Consider the following 18,681-nt stretch of genomic DNA (forward strand, 5'->3'; position numbering starts at 1 on the left):
ATTTGTTGCTTCATGTTTTTTTGCTAATGACATTACTTGCTGTTTATTTTATGTTTATTTTAGACTAGGGAAATGATGTTAGACAAAAGGCAAAAGGCAGATTCAAGCAATTTTCTTATTCGAGTTCAAAATGAGTTGTAAAGCAGCAGAGACAACTCACAGTATCAGCAATGCATTTGGCCCAGGAACTGCTAAACAACATACAGTGCAGTGCTGGTTCAAGAAGTTTTGCAAAGGAACAACAGTCTTGAAGATGAGGAGCGCAGTGACTGGTCATTAGAAGTTGAGAATGACCAATTGAGAGGATCATCAAGTTACTTGCTGAGTTGTGTCTGATTATTTGTGGACCCCGTGGACTATAGCCTACCGGGCTCCTCTGTCCATGGAATTCTCCAGACAAGAATACTGGAGTGGGTAGCCATTCCTTTCTCCAGGGGATCTTCCCGACCCAGGGATGAAACCTGAGTGTCCTGCATTGCAGGCAGATCCTTTACCATCTGAGTCACCAGGGAAGCCCCTCATCGAAGCTGATCCTCTTACAACTATACAAGAAGTTGCTGAAGAACTTAATACCTGCCTTTCTACATTCTACATTTGGCATTTGAAGCAAATTGGAAAGGTGAAAAAGCTTGATACCTGGGTGCCTCATGAGCTGACCACAAATAAAAAAAATTGTCATTTTGAAGTGTCGTCTCTTATTCTACACAACAATGAACCATTTCTCAATCGGATTGTGATACAATGAAAAGTGGATTTTATATGACAACTGGCGACAGCCAGCTCAGAGGCTGGACCAAGAAGAAGCTCCAAGCACTTCCCAAAACCAAACTTGCACCAAAAAGAGGTCATGGTCACTGCTTGATGGTCTGCTGACAGTCTGACCCACTACAGCTTTCTGAATCCCAGCAAAACCCTTACATCTGAGACATATGTTCAGCAAATCAATGAGATGCACTGAAAACTGCAAAGGCTGCAGCCAGCATTGGTTGATAGAAGGGCCCAGTTCTCCACAACAGCAGCTGACTGCACGATGCACAGCCAGCGCTTCAAAAGTTGAACGAATCAGGCTATCAAGTTTTGCCTCATCCATTACATTCACCTGACCTCTTGCCAAACAACTACCACTTTCTCAAGCATCTCAACAACTTTTTGCAGGGAAAACACTTCCACAACCAGCAGGAAGCGGAAATGCTTTCAAAGAGTTCCTCGAATCCCAAAGCACAAATTTTTATGCTATAGTAATAAATAAACAAACTTATTTCTCGCTGGCAAAAATAATTTGGTTGTAATGCTTCCTGTTTTGATTAGAAAAGGTGTGTTTGAGCCTAGTTATAATGATTTAAAATTCACGGTCCAAAACTGCAATTATGTTTGCACCAACCTAATAAATGACAAAGCCTAGGTTCAAATCCAAGTCTATGAGAATCAAAGTTCATGGTCTTAGGCACCCTACTAATAGTCTTGCTGGGTGTGATAATCTTGGGGCCCTGGGAGCCATCTAAACCGAGAGCAGTGTTTCTTGTCCCTTTCAAACTATAATGTTTATGTGAAATTAACAAAATTCCAGACATACTAGGTAAAGGTAAATTTCAACGGATTAGCAAATAAACAAGAAATGTTAAGAGGATTTAAGAAATAGGATTACAGATTTCACAGATGGCAGTGATGTTTTTCTGCCTGCCAAGGAGCAGTCTTACCTAAGCTGCTGCCTAATCCGATTCAAAGTCAAGACAGAACTCTTCCTGCGGATACGGGAAGTAGAGGGAGCTTCATCCTGAACTTCTGGCTCTTTACCCTCCCTGCAAGATATCACAGCATGATTACGGAAAGCGGTTTTGGGTGCCAGCTATCAGCAGCAGGACTGGAAGTGAGTCAGGTAGCCTAACAGGCTCCTATTCTTTCGGCAGCTACTTTGGAACGAGCTAAGCAAAATTTGCCCAAAAGTTTATAATGGAAGTTTGACTCAATCCCAGAGATTAAAATTTGCCAAAAGTTTATCATTTAAAGTAGACTCATCACCTCCACAATTAGAAATCAGAATATATTAATACTAATTCTATACAGAGTTTCTTATTCTTTTTAAATTTTTGATGTATCTATAATTTACTATCCACTCAAGGTTAGTAGCTATGCAGGTATACTCTCAATGCAAAGCATTTATCAAGAAATCTAGGTAAAGGACTTTACTGGAAGTCCAGTGGTTAAGACTTTGCCTTTCAATTGCAGGGGGTGCAGGATTGATCAAACAAGGTCTGATCCCTGGTTGGTGAACTAAGATTCCATATACCTTGGGGCTAAAAATCCAAAACTTAAACAGAAGCAATATTGTAATAAATTCAACAAAGACATTAAAAATGATACACATTTTTAAAAAAATCTAAAAAAAAAAAAAAGGAAACCAAATAAAATCAGGAAAGCCAGGTGCTAGAGTTTCTGAGCAGCAAACACAGAAATTTCAGGATTGTCATATTTGTACAGCCCATTATGTACAGACAAGGCCCAGTGTCAAACTTCAGAGTTGTTCTAAATGCATTATCTTATTGTATTTTATGTATTTGAAAATGGTTTCCAGTTTAAAAAAGAAGAAAGAAACTGATTAAGAAAATTACTGTTAAAATGTGGTAAAGAGCCAAGCAAGTAATGAAATCCAAGACTGTGAAGCAATTCAGGTCTGGGAATTATCTTCTGGAGCAGCAATCCCCAAAGGACAGCTGGGTATGTCAGAATTATCATAAGAGTGTCTCAAAAACACAGATTCCTGGGCCCAACACTTGGAGACTGATTCACTGCATCTGGGGAGAGGCTCAGAAATCTGGATTTTAGAAAAGCTGGTGATTCTGTGACACAGACAGATTCACTGGCTGTGACCCACACATTTCCATCATGTGAAGGATCTTGATTTGCTCTGTGGGAGAGAGGGTAACATCCCCAAGTCACCTTCTTTTGATGTATTCTGGTTTCAGAATCACAGAAGGCACCACTGAGGATTTCCGTCCCCCGCCGATAGGAGTAAGTGTTCTTTCTTCACTAGTCTCTGTTATTTTCAAAGCTGGGGCTCGAGCTCTCAGGATCATGCCATGATCAGGTGAGGTCTTCTTGGCATCTTTGGTACAGGAGTGTTGAATCTCTCCAGTTTTCTCTGGGGCTTTCAGAGCTGGAGATGAGGTCTGAAAACCATCAGGCAGAGACCTCTTTGAAGGTGACATGACCTCAGAGAAGGCCACTTTCCGCTTCATTCTTCCAGGAGAATCCAATGAGGCACACGAAGCTGCCGGGGAAATCCTTGTGTTAGGAGTCCTAGGGAAACCTAAGTTCAAGAGAAATCACCATAGACAGTGTGTGAATTTTCTAACAAGCACTGTACAGATTGCTAATCTCTTTAGAGATAAATTCTTTCACTGAGCGATACAAAGACATGAATTATCCATATTTGGAATTATTCTATACTTTCTTTTCCCAGGTCAGGTAGCTGTTAATTTTTAGTCTCTCTCTTAAATTCTATGGGTAATTTTGCTAGCTGGAACAGTTAAATGAGCCTTCATAGATAAATGTTTAAACATCAGGTTTTCCGTGAAGTAATCTCCTAGAACAGTTGTTCTCAACCAGGGTGATACTGCACATCCTCAAGCCCCATTCAACCCCATCTGAAATTTATTCCAATGGCTCTGTTGAGTAACACCAAGGCCTTACATTTTTTCTTAACCCAGACAATACCAGTGGAGAGATGGATACTGCAGGCAATCAACTGGGCTTTGAGAGTACACAGAACCACATTTGGATCTCCTCCAATTTCATCATGATCAAAGGCATCAAGAACCTGGACATTCATTCATAGACAAATAGCTCATCAATTGAGCTATTAAAATGGCAAGGTATATACCAGGTGCTAGGAGACAAAAGTTGAATGAGACTCAATCCTGGTTCCCATCCTAAGATACTCTAGTCTAACAGGGCAGATGAGATGCATAAATGTCTATAATATCAAGTTTAATAATGATCCTAAAGCATCTAGTGCTAATAAATAGGGCTTCCCAGATGGCTCTAATGGTCAACAACCTGCCTGCCAATGCAGGAGACCATAAGAGATGCAGGTTCGATCCATGGATCAGGAAGATCCCCTGCAGGAGGGCATGGCAAGCCACTCCAGTATTCTTGCCTGGAGAATCCACTGGACAGAGAGGCCTGGCGGGCTACAGTCCATAGGGTCGCAGAGAGTCAGACACAAATAAAGTGACTTAGCTCGCATGCACTAATAAATACAGCTCTTGAGACAGGCCTTGAAAGAAAGACAAAATTTCAACAGAGTTGAAAGGGGAAGGAGGGGGATGAGCGAAGAGAATAACTGAGACTGGTGTGAGCTAAGGCAGCGAGGCAGGAAAGCACTGGGCAGAGTTCACTTCAGCCACAGCACAGGGCGTGTGTGGAACTGCTGCTGCAGGCAAGGCAAGAAGTCAGCTAGCACCTGTGTGGCAAATATGAGGATAAAGCATGTCTAGACTAATATAAAAATGTCCCAATATCCTAGTCTCCCTTATGCCTCATTTCTCCATCTTTCTGTCAAAAACAATCCATAATATTTTCCTCATAACTGCCACATCTAATTATGTCACTGTGTCAAGTTTAAATTTCTTACCCTAACTTTCAAGGTCCTACAAAATCAACAGTGAAAAAAACACCGCAATTATTTCTAAATGGTGACTGTACAAATTATTTCTTTAGTAGTTGTCTGCATTTCCAGAAAGTTTCATATGTTCATATTCAGCTCCTAAACATACAGAAACTGTGGGAAATTCTTAAAGAGATGGGAATACTGGACCACCTTACCTGCCTCCTGAGAAACCTGTATGCAGGTCAAGAAGCAACAGTTAGAACTGGATATGGAACAACAGACTGGTTCCAAATCAGGAAACGGAGTACGTCAAGGCTGTATATTGTCAACCTGCTTATTTAACTTCTATGCAGAGTACATCATGCGAAATGCCAGGCTGAATGAAGCACAAGTTGGAATCAAGATTGCCAGGAGAAATATCAATAACCTCAGATATGCAGATGACACCACCCTTATGGTAGAAAGAGAAGAACTTAAGAGCCTCTTGATGAAACTGAAAGACAACAGTGAAAAAGCTGGCTTAAAACAACATTCAGAAAACTAAGATCATGGCATCCGGTCCCATCACTTCATGGCAAATAGACAGGGCAACAATGGAAACAGTGAGAGACTTTATTTTTTTTGGCTCCAAAATCACTGCAGATGGTGGCTGCAGCCATGAAATTAAAAGATGCTTGCTCCTTGGAAGAAAAGCTATGACCAACCTAGACAGCATGCTAAAAAGCAAAGACATTATTTTGCCAACAAAGGTCCACCTAGTCAAAGTTATGGATTTTCCAGTAGTCATGTATGGATGTGAGAGTTGGACTATAAAGAAAGCTGAGTGCCGAAGAACTGATGCTTTTGAACTGTGGTGTTGAAGACTATTGAGAGTTTTTTGGACTGCAAGGAGATCCAACGAGTTCATCCTAAAGGAAATCAGTCCTGAATAGCCACTGAAAGGACTGATGCTGAAGCTGAAACTACCTGATGCGAAGAACTGAATCATTGGAAAAGATCCTGATTCTGGGAAAGATTGAAGGCAGGAGAAGGGGATGCCAGAGGATGAGATGTTTGAATGGCATCATTAACACGATGAACATGAGTCTGAGCAGGCTCCAGGAGTTGGTGATGGACAGGGAAGCCTGGCGTGCTACAGTCCATGCGGTTGCAAAGAGTCAGACACGACTGAGTGACTGAACTGAATTGAACTGAAACATACGTTGTACTAAGAAGTTTCAAGAATACTCACTGGACTTGGCACAGAAACAAAAAAATTAAGGACACATAATGGGATGAGGATGAGCTTGTAGAATGGCCATGGAGCAGTTTCAGACACATTATTAGTGAAAAAAGTTAAGAGGGAAAATAATATATCCAGTATAATGCTCTACTGGCTTAGAAATAATGGGAAATAAAATTAGGAGAAAAATAAACCGGAAACTAATAATATTCATTACCTATAATAGATGAGGTAGAAGCAGGGTGAGAGGATAAAGAAAGGAATGGGGCTTCTCTGAGGACACTCGTCTTAAATAGTTTTGACTCTGTGCTAATGTTTCACATTTTAAAAGTCAAAGATGGGAAAAGCCCTAAAATTAAACATAAATGAAAGAACTTAACTGTATATCACCAATAAATAATGATTAGCAGAAGAAAAATATTTAATCAAAGTAACATTACTCCTTCAGTGGAATATATTCTAAAAATATAAAGAATAACAAATCAATTACGATTTGGAATTACGCAACGTGGGAAGGACAGGAAGAACCCTGTGGTGTAGATTAGAAGTATCAGTATGAATTTAAGAGTTTTAACATTATAACAAATACATATATATAGTTCTTAGAGAAATCTGTATGCAGGTCAGGAAGCAACAGTTAGAACTGGACATGGAACAACAGACTGGTTCCAAATAGGAAAAGGAGTTCATCAAGGCTGTATATTGTCACCCTGCTTATATAACTTATATGCAGAGTACATCATGAGAAACACTGGGCTGGAAGAAACACAAGCTGGAATCAAGACTGCCGGGAGAAATACCAATAACCTCAGATATGCAGATGACACCACCCTTATGGCAGAAAGTGAAGAGGAACTCAAAAGCCTCTTGATGAAATTGAAAGTGGAGAGTGAAAAAGTTGGCTTAAAGCTCAACATTCAGAAAACGAAGATCATGGCATCCAGTCCCATCATTTCATGGGAAATAGATGGGGAAATAGTGGAAACAGTGTCAGACTTTATTTTTGGGGGCTCTAAAATCACTGCAGATGGTGACTGCAGCCATGAAATTAAAAGACGCTTATTCCTTGGAAGGAAAGTTATGACCAACCTAGATAGCATTTTCAAAAGCAGAGACATTACTTTGCCAACAAAGGTCCGTCTAGTCAAGGCTATGGTTTTCCCTGTGGTCATTATGGATGTGAGAGTTGGACTGTGAAGAAGGCTGAGTGCTGAAGAATTGATGCTTTTGAACTGTGGTGTTGGAGAAGACTCTTGAGAGTCCCTTGGACTGCAAGGAGATCCAACCAGTCCATTCAAAAGGAGATCAGTCCTGAGTGTTCTTTGGAAGGAATGATGCTGAAGCTGAAACTCCAGTACTTTGGCCATCTCATGCGAAGAGCTGACTCATTGGAAAAGACTCTGATGCTGGGAGGGATTGGGGGCAGGAGGAGAAGGGGAAGACAGAGGATGAGATGGCTGGATGGCATCACTGACTCAATGGACGTGAGTCTGAGTGAACTTCGGGAGTTGGTGATGGACAGGGAGGCCTGGCGTGCTGTGATTCATGGGGTCACAAAGAGTCGGACACAACTGAGTGACTGAATTGAACTGAGTTCTTAGTTCTTCCGCTAAGGATCTAAAAGTAATGTCACCTTAGTAGCTGAGCTCTTAAAGAATTAGCTGATTATAGGGCTTAACATCAGTAATTATTAAGAAAATGTTAATAATGACATACTACCTCACACCCATTAGGATAGCTACAGTCAAAGCCATGGAAAATAACAATATAAAATAACAAGATCTAAATACTTAGTGAGGACGTGGGGAGATGGAACTCTAGTATTATTAATGAGAAGGTAAAAAGAAAATTGATGCAGCTGTCGTGGTTCCATTTCTGAATACATACCCAAAGCGAAGGCAGGGACTCGATACGATATTCGTAAACTCAATTCCATAGCAGCATTAGTCACAATAGCCAAAAGGTGGAAGCAACCCACACGTCCACTGACAGTTGAATGAATTAATAAAGTGTGGTTATATGTACAATGGGCTATGATTCAGCCTTAAGAAAAAAGTAAATCTCACTCCAACAAGCCAAAGCAATCTTGAGAAAGATGAACAAAGCTGGATGCATCATAGTCCCTGATTTGAAGCTATATTATTGGGCTGGCCAAAAGGGTCATTCAGGTTTTTCCGTAAGATGGCATGGAGAAACCCAAATGAACCTTTTGGCCAACCCAATACAAAGCAATAAGTAATCCAAATAGTTTGGTTTTGGCATTAAAAACAGACACACAGGTCAATGGAACAGAATAGAAAGCCCAGAAGCAAACCCAAGAATATATGGTCAATTAATTTACAACAAAGGAGACAAGAATAAACTAAACGTAGAAAGGTGGTTGCCAGAGGATGGGGCATGAGGGAAGGGGAAGTTATTGCTTAAAGGTTGGAAAGACTGTTTTAGAAGAAAATGAGGGTGGTGACACAACAGTGTGAGTGTACTTCATGCCACTCAACTGTACACTTTTTAAAATGATGAAAATGGTCAATCTTACACGACACATATTTCAAGGTATGTCCAATCAGTACTTGGCCCACTGCTGCACTAACTCAATGCTGTACTGTAGCGTGAATTAATATTTTACCACTGTCCTTTAGCCTCAATACTGCCCACTGTCACCCATTTCCCACTTACTGCTGAGCTCCAGCCTCTTCCTTGCCCTTGGGGTGACAGGATGGGAAGCAGTGTGACGAGATTTGGACGTGGAATGCCTTGATTCAATCCTTTTGACTGCATGTTCTGTTGTGGTCCAAGAAGGGCTTTCTGCACTCTTAGTTTTGGCTTGCATGGGCTTCTGGTATCTATGATTGTCTTCTTGAAGCTTATTCAACTGAGCAAATACTTCTGGAGGTAGTGGTTTGAATTTTTTCTCATTCCAAGATAGTTTCACAAAGAATGTCTTCTTATTTTTCAGATCTATAGGCATGACTTCATCTGGGGCTAAAGCTACTACCTGAATTTAGGAAGCAGAGATGACAGAATGAAAGGAGAAGCAAAAGAGTCAAGGAATGTTCTATGAGTGCTATGATTAAAAGGCATGTAAGCCTGCATTATTACCTGGAACATTACTTTTCTAAACAAAAAAGGCATGAACATGATATAGCATATTTCCACAGACTCCTCCTTGCTGATATGAATACCTCATGTTGTTTTTTCAATCCATTTTATTCACCAAGGCCAGATTTCCCCACAAAAATTTATCTAAGCGTAGTCCACAATGCTTCAATAACCTAGTGGTTACCTACTATAACAAGATTGGATTACTTCAATGGATTTGCAGTGAGTTCTAAATCTGACCCCACTCTATCTCTTGAGTCCTCAATACTCTTCAAAATGGCTTCCCACCACTAGTCGACTGTGGCTTGTCACAGTGCTGCTCATTCCCGCCTAAACGCCTTCTCTGCCTTTCCAAATCCACCCATCTTGCTGCTTCAACTTCTACATCCGCCTTTCACTTCTTCACTCATTTAACTCAAAGGTTATTTTGTGGCACACAATATGCTGAGCCCATAGATTGGAAAAATCTGATTATAGTCCTGCCAAACCATGGTTTCCTTGCCCTACCAACCACCTAATCACCACATGATCGCATCATGACCTAAACCCATTTGGGAGGCCTGAAGTAGCTTGAGAAATAACCCACACCCTAGTCTCCAGTGTCCCAGCTCAGGCTACACCTCATCAGAACCTGATTTATCATAAAATCCCATAACATGTATTTGCCTGTAGCAATTAGCACTCTTTGTACTGATTTACTGAAGGTGAAGTCCTCATTTAAGCAAGCATATTCAGCCTCACAATGCTTTATGCCTGCCACAATCATAGCTAAATGTAATTTCCAAACGGAGATACTTCTGCCAACTTCTGCTCTTCCCTCAGGTCACAACCTAAATGTCACTTCCTCCAGAAGGGTCCTAACACATGGTAAGTGCTTTCAGTAAGTATTTGTTGAAAGGAAGTAGGCAGGCAAGCAGAGACAATGACAAACAGGAAAAATTCATTTCTTTGAGGTAAACTAGAGCGAGTAATATATTTGAAGCCATGCAGTTTAGGAGTCAAGTCATAAATAAGCTTCACAACAGAACTGAGAATCAAAGTACCACCTACCCGCACACAGCCAATGATGGTCTCAACACTAATGTTGCTGTTACAGGTCGGGTTGTCATACCAGAATATCTCTTGTGTGCCAGGCTTCCGGCCCAGTAAGTGCTGTTTACAGACAGGGACTTCACAGAATCGGATAAACCACTGTACTCGAGCACGTTTTTTGGAATAAAGTTCAGAATCTAGGAAGGACAGATGGAAAAGGTAAGGTTAATAAAACACAATTAACATTTCATTAAGCACTTCTTTGTGCCAGACACTGTGCTAAGTACTTGATAATACTTGATTAATACATTATCCTTAATCCTCACAATAATTGTACAAGGCAGACACTAAGGCTGTCTCCCATTTACAGGTAAAGTAATCCCATTACAGGGACCTTAAGTAATGTGTCAAAGGTCACAGGACCAACCAGCTTGCTGACTCCACCCAGCACCCATGTTCTTCTCATTTTGCCCCATTCCCAATGGTGTCATCAGTCACCAAATAAATTATAAAAGGCATTTGAGAGGAGCAATTCTAATCACAGGCACTGAATAAATTTTGCAAATCTGTGGAAAACTCCCAGTAAGACTCAGAGCATAAGCTACTGAGATGACTTCTGGCAAATATATGCTTGCAGTCTTGAGCTTTATCATTGTAATGTACTGTTAACACCACTCCATACCAGTCTTAGCTCCACGTGCAAGCACACACCCTCACTAGTGCCACAATCACCACTGCCTCTTCTCTTCCTTATCTTGCTTCAGAGAAAGACTGCAGCCATTCGATGCAGCACAATACACAAATTCTAAAATCTATACAGAAAGGTTCGAACCCCATGTATAAAAGCCCACCCTGCTGACGTGCTCCCCCTAGTGGACGTTAGGTTGATGACGTTTTCCTCCATACTTGGTGAAGAATCTTCATCTCTCTGCAATGTAAAACATCTTCATCCACTCTATGAGTTCTTTTAGGCACACAAACTGCCACAGGCTAGGACTAACTACTACATACTCTTCTCCTAGCTTTTGGAAGAAGCAGTTTTATATCATTTAAATTGTTATCCTTCATCTTCCGTTTGGAATTCTGCCCCATTTCCACTTTTCAGTGCTCTTCTCTACTCTGCAGAGGGTTAATAGCAGAGAAAATTAGCAGCCGCTTGAGTGTGGCCTTGCAGGTCCCATTTAACACTCCTTTCCCTTTGGCTTCTCCAGCTTTAAGGGCAGTAGTGGCTTTCTGCCCTTACTGATCTCTGGAAAGCACCAATGTTTGCTCTCCTACCTTCTCAACACTTGTAGACAAGTCCCTCTGCGTAAATAAAACACCTCGTGTTTTCGTTTTTCTGACGGAACATCAGTTAACTAATACACAATCCAACTTAAGAACTCCCCGGTAAAAGTAACTTTGCATTTGCAAAATTACTAACTTCCTGATGCCAAAATAAAGGACACATTTCTATTAGAGTGCAAATCACCTATTTTTTCCCTTCCGCCCTCTTCCTAAATCATCCTTTCCACTTCAACAATCCTGCCTTCACAGCCATTCTCACTGGCTCCTAAAAATAATGGACAAGCTAAATTATTGAGACCCCAATCCCACTCTTTCCCAGTACTGCTCCAGTGAGTAAAGATGTTCCCTAGGTAGAAGAGGGTACAGCTGGTGGTTAAGTGACCCCATATGCACACCCGATACACTGCTCTGAGCAGAGGAATCAGTAACCACCCTTCTCCCCCATCATGGAGCACTTCCCAGTCATTCACAACAAGGAATGCTTTTCATTCCAGCCCCAAACTCACCGTCTTCAAACAACTCAACCAATTTAGCAACGTATGGATTTTCATCATCATCCCCCTCAATCAACACAAACTGTCCAACTTGGATGTGAATCTCAGTTGAATAACCTTCTCTTTTCATACTCATCTCTCTAGGAAATAACAGAGAAACAAGTTAGGAAATCTTGTAGGGTGGGCCAAGCTCTTCAGACCCCTTGGCACAGAAGAATATGCTCTTTAACTGGAAAATCTCCTGAATAGTTTTTCTCTGCTGACCAATTATACTAGAAACCAACATACCAGTCATATACAAGTGTAGATGAAATGAGTTAAGTGAATTGTTTTACATTGGATGATTAATCCAGAGGCCTCCGTATGAAACCTAACTTCTCTCAATTATTCACAAAGAACAACAAAGGCTTCCTAAGACATGAAAGCTGCCCAAGAGCAACATCAAATTGTTCAGAGAAGTCTTGGGTGAAGATATAGTAACATCTAATCCTACCCTGCTATCATGCAGAATTACACAGAACCTATCTGAAATAGGTAAGACATTATCATACATATCAAATTTTATTAACCTGATATAACGTCTTCCTGTCTCACTAGCTGCTCTATTTATGCTAGTATCTTCTTCCATTAAACAAACCCCTGCTGCCTTATTATCAATTCATATTTACTGTCCCTCTGGGTCAGGAAGATCCCCTGGAGAAAGGAATGGCTACCCACTCCAGTATTCTTGTCTGGAGAATCGCATGAACAGAAGAGCCTGGTGGGCTACAGTCCATGGAGTTGCAGAGTCAGACATAACTGAGTAGTCATAAACGCACACACACACACTCCTCAACCTGTAATAACTAGGACACTTTGGATACAAGTTATTAACAGCTTAGCTTGGAGAAGCTATTAGTTTCAGTACTAAAGAATTCTATCACTCACTTGTAGGTTTGGTAGTGTAGTTTTTGATCCAACAATGGCCTGCCAACCCAGGAATAAGTTTGTCTGGTCCTCAGTCTTGCAGAATAGTACGCCATGGCTCCTGTGTAAAAGTCACTAACTCTGAGTTAACATGACAAGCTCTGATGAATTCTAGGGCACAGTTCCTGCCTTCAATGGGTTCAGCCTTTTTTTCTGCCCCTACCACACTCCCACACATTTTAGGCTTAAAAGAAAACTTTTTGAGGAAAAATTCAGGCTCTGTGAAGATCAAACATAGGCAATTCAGTAAGATCTGGTACTATGCCTTATCTCTTCCTATCCAGGGAAACAGAAAGGTCAATATAAGAAACTACAGGTATTTAGAAGTACTTGGCAACAAGGCACAACGAGATAAGAAACATCTACCAACATGAAACTAAAAGCCAGTGATACAGTAGTTTTAAGTATCTTTATAACATTTATAATCTAGGCAGGGATAAAATAAAAATGCACGGAAGGACAACTAACAGTACAAAGAGCCGAGAGAAAGAGCCAGAAAGGCTAAGGTAAAGGACCAGGTCTTTTGACTTCTGGGAGGAAGGGTTTCTTAGAGGGGTTTTCTAAACTGAATATTGAATAATGGATAGCTAATTGATAAGATGGATGAAATGAGGGTTTCCAAGGGATGGAGGGAAAAACATGCAAGAGGCATTTGGGGGAATGGCAATGGGTTTTATCAAATGTATCATTCCACTTACATTAAAAACAAAACAAAATCCCAGTGTCACTAACCTGTACTGCTCTGGCAGCTGGAAGGAGTATTTTTCTTTGCAACTGATAGGTCCTAGATATAAGTACTGTGAATAGCTGAAAAGAAATGATTGTATTAAAGTACATGAAAAAAAAAAAAGACATTTTACTGACAATACTGAAACATGAATGAAAAATCCAAACATATTTAACAATCTTTACAATTTGGAAGCGGCAATCTACGAGTCCTAATAATAATGCCAATTCATCATCTTAAGTTTGCTATTAAGAAAATAATAACTTTCCTTTAAATTCAATGCTTTTCTTATAGAGCTAAAGTTTGCCAAAACTAGGTTTAAAAAAATTTTTTTTAATCCAGTCTGACAGAATACTCTGACTTACTCAGAGAGGGACCAATAATTTCAGTCCATGTCGAAAACAACAGAATTAGAACAGTATACAGACATCCTGATTAAATGAGCTGATTTCCTAAAGTCCAGTAGCATTATGTCCTACATTCTACTTGGGAACACTTTGACCCATAAGATTTTCTGCTTTTAAAAAATGTATCTTTTAATACACTGTGAGGAAACTAATTAGCAAAAAGAAGCTATCGAGTCAATAAATGCACAGCTTACAAATGAGGCCTCAATGGTTACTATTAAGAACATGTAGAGTGTAATTCACAACACAGTACTACTAAAATCAATCTAATTTTAACAAAATACATTGTAGAAATGAACAAACAGCAGACTGAGGAGTTAACACAGGTTGGAGACTTGGGTTCAAGTAAAAAATGCATTTGCATTCATTATATCCAATAATCTTTCGATAAAATATTAATAAAAGTGTTTGGATCTCAATAAATGTCCAAGGGAATATATTAACTCTAACTTCCTTTCAATATATGTTCCTTTTAATGGAAGATGTAACACGGAACTATTAGAAGTTCCTTGGAACTTTTCACCTTTCCACAATGAAATCAGGCAAAATAGGCTACTGAGGTACAGACAAAAGATGCAAGTAAATAAGTTCAATCATTTTTGGAAAAAACAGAGTATCACTGAGAGTGGTATTATAGCAAATTGGAATCTCCCAACACATTTTCTTCCCTGGTGGCTCAGATGGTAAAGAATTCACCTGCAATGCGGGAGACCTGGGTTCAATCCTTGGGTTGGGGAGATCCCCTGGAGAAGGGAACGGCACCCACTCCAGTATTCTGGCCTGAAGAATTCCATGGACTGTGGAGTCACAAAGAGTCCCTGGGATCCATGGGGTCGCAAAGAGGCAGACATGACTGAGTGACTTTCACTTTCACGCAACACATTTTCTACAATTCTTGAATAACCTAACTGAAGAATAGATGCCCTGACCTGTCACATTATCTATGATATTTGGTTACACTGGCACAGGGATCTCATTTTTTCAAACCAAAAACTGGCATACAGAAGGACTATCTCCATACTCCTCAGGTATTCACGTGTATCTAAGGGCATCAGATCCATGCTTTCAATGATTTTAAATACAGACAATATTTTAGCTTACTAAAGCAGGCATCCTAGTTCAAAAACTAAACCAAGATAAAATTTAACACTCCTTTTCTAGATCAGGAGCTCTATACACTGAGACCAGTATATCTGTATGCAAGGGTGGATGATTTACCAAAGGCTGAGAAGGCAGGAGTATCAGAAGGCTCTCTGGGCCTGGATTACATAACCTGCCTTGTCTTGGTCTATCCCTACGCTTCAGGACTGCTTTTCTGAATCTCAAGCAGACGAAGGTTGTTAGTCCCCTCAGACTTATACAGTTGTTGTTCTCTCTTCTTGCCTATCTTTGCAGGGATGGTTCAGGTCTCAGTGCCAGTAAAACTTCCTCAGATAGGCCTTCACTGATGCCCAATGGAAAGTTACTCCCCACCCCTTTATACTGTCCTTCAGGGTCATGTTCTACTGCACCACTCTATTATCAAAGCAATAACCATTATATTACTTTCTTATTTTTTGCACTTTCTACATCAGAATGTTAAATTCCAAAAGAGCAGGGATCTTGGCACCTTGTTTGTCTGTTCATAACTGCATCCCCAGGGCCTAGGTTAAGACTTCACACATAATAGGTGAACGAATAAATGAACGAATGAACAGGTTTTTAAAAATCATTTGGACAATACCAAGTGTGATAAGGATGTAGAGTGGCCAGAACTCTCATACACAGATGGAGAGTGCATAAATTAGAAAGTGGAAAACAGACAGTATCTACTAAAACGGAACATGTGCATATCTTATGATCCAGTAGTTCCAACAAAATATATTCAACAGAAAAACAAACAAACCATCAAAGGACACGCACCAGAATGGTTGTAGCAGCACTATAAAGCAGTGAAATTAAACCAGTCACGACTGCACACATGAGGAAAATTTTACAAAATAACAATGAGCTAAGGGAATCAGACACCAGAAGAATACATACTATATTGATTCCATTTACACAAAGCTCAAAAGCAGGTAAAACTAACCTATGATGCTAGAAGTCGGACTAAAAGGAAACCTCAATGACTGAAAGGAAGCACAGGGAGGGAATGGGGTGCTTCTAGGATGCAGGTTACACAGGTATGTTTTCTTCAAAACAACTCACTGCGCTGTATGCTTATGATGTGAATTTTCTATATGTAGGTTATTTTTCCATGAAAAGTTCAAAAAATTAATCAGGAGTCCTTCTGAAGAGGCAGCACTTTCCTACCCTTGACCCAGTATTGCATCTCATCATCAGAAAGAGGTTTCCCAACAGGAGTGATGAACAGAGTGGAAAGACAGGCCAGATTTGGCTCAGCAAAGACTTTGGCTTCTAGGAAACACACATTACAGGCTCTCAATGTTGAAGATACCAGAAATCTTGAACATACACACTATCCAGTCGAGGAGCCACACCCAAGAAAAACAGATACGAGTTGCAGAAAAAAAAAAAAAATGTCCGTGCTCAGTCACATCCGACTCTTTGCAACCCTACCGGGGTTTGCAAGCCCACCGGGCTCCTGTGTTCATGGGATTTTCTCCGCAAGAATACTGGAATAGGTTGCCATTTCCTCCTCCAGGGATCTTCCCGACCCAGGGATAGAACCCATGTCTCTGGGTTCTTTACCACTAAGCCACAGGGAAGCCCTAAAAATAACGATAGCATATATTTATTGATCCACCAAGACAAAAGGTAGAACCAAAACTCTAGCACTTCAAGATAGTAAGTTGTCCCAATGTTACACAGAACGGCACAGCCCTAATTCAAACCTTGAGCAGCTGGATTCCGATGACTGTGCTCTTAAGCGCTTCACCTTAGAACACCTTGTGTGAAAGTGGGTAATGTTAATACATGTCTAAGGGGAGGAGGCAATAGCAAACCACTCCAGTATTTTTGCTTGGAGAATCCCAGGACAGAGCAGCCAGGCGGGGCCACAATCTATAGGGTCACCAAGAGTCACACGCGACTGAAAATACAGGCACACAAGAGTTTGCTTCTGGTATGCTTATTACAATAAGCCAGGCTTCCTACCTGCTGACTGAGCAGTCAAATGGGTCTCAATTTCCTTACCCACAAAATGCAAATAATAATAGAAGCTTTCTTTTATTCAACCAATATTTATTTATTAATCATCCATTCTGTGCTGGGGGCATTATTCTACGATCACTGAGGATGAAGTGAGAAAATGCAAAATGGTCGATTTATTTCCCCACTCTTTTTAAAAAAAATTTATTTATTTTTGGCCACAGCACGCAGGATCTTCGTTCACCAACCAGGGATCGAATCCGCGCTCCCTGCAGTAGAAGCACCAAGTCTCACCCACTGGACTGCCAGGAAAGTCCTTCCCCACTCCCTAACCCCTTGCATTTATTTATAAGCGACAGTGGGTTTTTTTTGGTTTTGTTTTTTAATACTTTGATGAATGTTATGAAACAATTCACACAAAATTCTGCGTTCAATTTCAAGGAATTCAGAAACCTTCTAAAGTTGCATATTGCCCTGTTACATTAAAAACTGTTGCAAAGGGACTTGATAAACATGACCTCGCACAAAAACCTCCAGTGGCATTCACATGTACCCAAAACAGTAGGGAAGAGGGTACCACTTTTACAGACAACCAAAATAGAAAACTACCATATCTAATCATTGCAATTTGGCAGATAGCCCAAGATAAGAAGCTTGCATCTCATTTCTCTAAGTCCAGTGCTTTTTCCAATTTGCCAGAAGAGAAGGCCCTTCTATTTCGGGGTTAGACTAGAGAAAGTAAAAGAGGTGCCACTGCAGTTAAGAGCAGCTCGTTTAGGGGAAAAGATATGAGTAGGAGCTCAGGCCCTTTAGTCACGAAAAGGGACTTAAGACTAGCCCCTTTTTCCCTCTGGGAGCAATAGCGACATCCATATCGAGTAATAACTCTGCTGCTCCGCTTCCCTGTGGTGCTTGTTACACTACCCTGAAAGGAAGAAGGATGCGATTGCTTCCCACGGGCCATGTGGATATAAGGTTCATATGACTCAGGTCAATATTGATAGTCTCAAGGAGCTGAGGACAGGAGTGTTCACGCTTCTCCGCTGTTGGCTTCCGGTTTCCCACTGCAAGATCGCAATCCCCGGCAGAGGCAGAAAGCTGTTAGAAATCGCCATGTGGAAAGTAAGACGCTCCTAATGCACTTAGAACAGTACCTGGCATTTACCAGGCGTTTAGTACATATGTGCTGAATGGATTTATGGCTCAATGAGTCCGCAGAGAACAAATTCCACAGTCCCGCGGCTCAGGTCCCTCTCCAGCCCGGGACGCCACACTCACCGGGCGCCAAAGCTTGTTGGAGATGGGCGCAAGCCTCCTTCCAGCGTCCCCGCTTCAGGAGCTCGTGGAACTGCAGCAAATCTACCTGCCCCAGGGGGACTCTTCTTACAGCTGCCAGGCGCGCACAAACGCCGAAACGGAAGCCTCACTAGGAATGGAAAGAAGGTGGAGAAAAGGAAATTTCGCGCCAAACGCCGTAGCCCCGCCCCCAGGGTGTCTCCATAGTCCGTCAGCAGCCAGACCTTCCGCCCCGCCCATCTAAGGAGGGGACGCACGACGTACACCCGCCAACGTGCCGCGGCCATCATTGATTAGGTCTGCGAAGCCGTTCGCCGAAGAAAGTTCCTAACTCGAAAACATTTCCGGGTTCAATATGGACGCTCGAACAGTTTAGTGAGACTTCCTCCAACCTTATCTTTTCTCTCTGGTTTTTTTTAACCTGGATGTGACGTCTTAAAGGACCCGACGGA

At 41.2% G+C, this 18,681-nt stretch overlaps 1 protein-coding gene across 7 annotated transcripts in view; it reads right to left on the minus strand.

The window, feature by feature from the left end:
- ORC1 (origin recognition complex subunit 1) overlaps nucleotides 1-18,678 on the minus strand; it is a 37,426-nt gene extending 18,748 nt beyond the window's left edge. The window contains exons 1-9 of one of the 7 annotated variants that reach the window (XM_086388611.1): nucleotides 18,494-18,678; nucleotides 18,212-18,359; nucleotides 13,442-13,516; nucleotides 12,671-12,770; nucleotides 11,756-11,883; nucleotides 9,977-10,159; nucleotides 8,508-8,822; nucleotides 2,938-3,307; nucleotides 1,698-1,799 (exon numbers count right to left, since the gene is read on the minus strand). In XM_086388611.1, coding sequence (XP_086244737.1) covers nucleotides 1,698-1,799; nucleotides 2,938-3,307; nucleotides 8,508-8,822; nucleotides 9,977-10,159; nucleotides 11,756-11,883; nucleotides 12,671-12,765 — 1,193 coding nt within the window. In that variant the 5' untranslated portion in view covers nucleotides 12,766-12,770; nucleotides 13,442-13,516; nucleotides 18,212-18,359; nucleotides 18,494-18,678. The other 6 variants (XM_086388633.1, XM_086388644.1, XM_086388589.1 and 3 more) reach the window with 6 other exon arrangements.
- Between the last annotated feature and the right edge of the window lie 3 nt (nucleotides 18,679-18,681).

Source organism: Bos grunniens, chromosome 3, assembly GCF_055505025.1.
Source record: "Bos grunniens cultivar Pamir isolate PY7600 chromosome 3, Bosgru_T2T1.0, whole genome shotgun sequence".
Classification (NCBI taxonomy): Eukaryota; Metazoa; Chordata; class Mammalia; order Artiodactyla; family Bovidae; genus Bos; species Bos grunniens.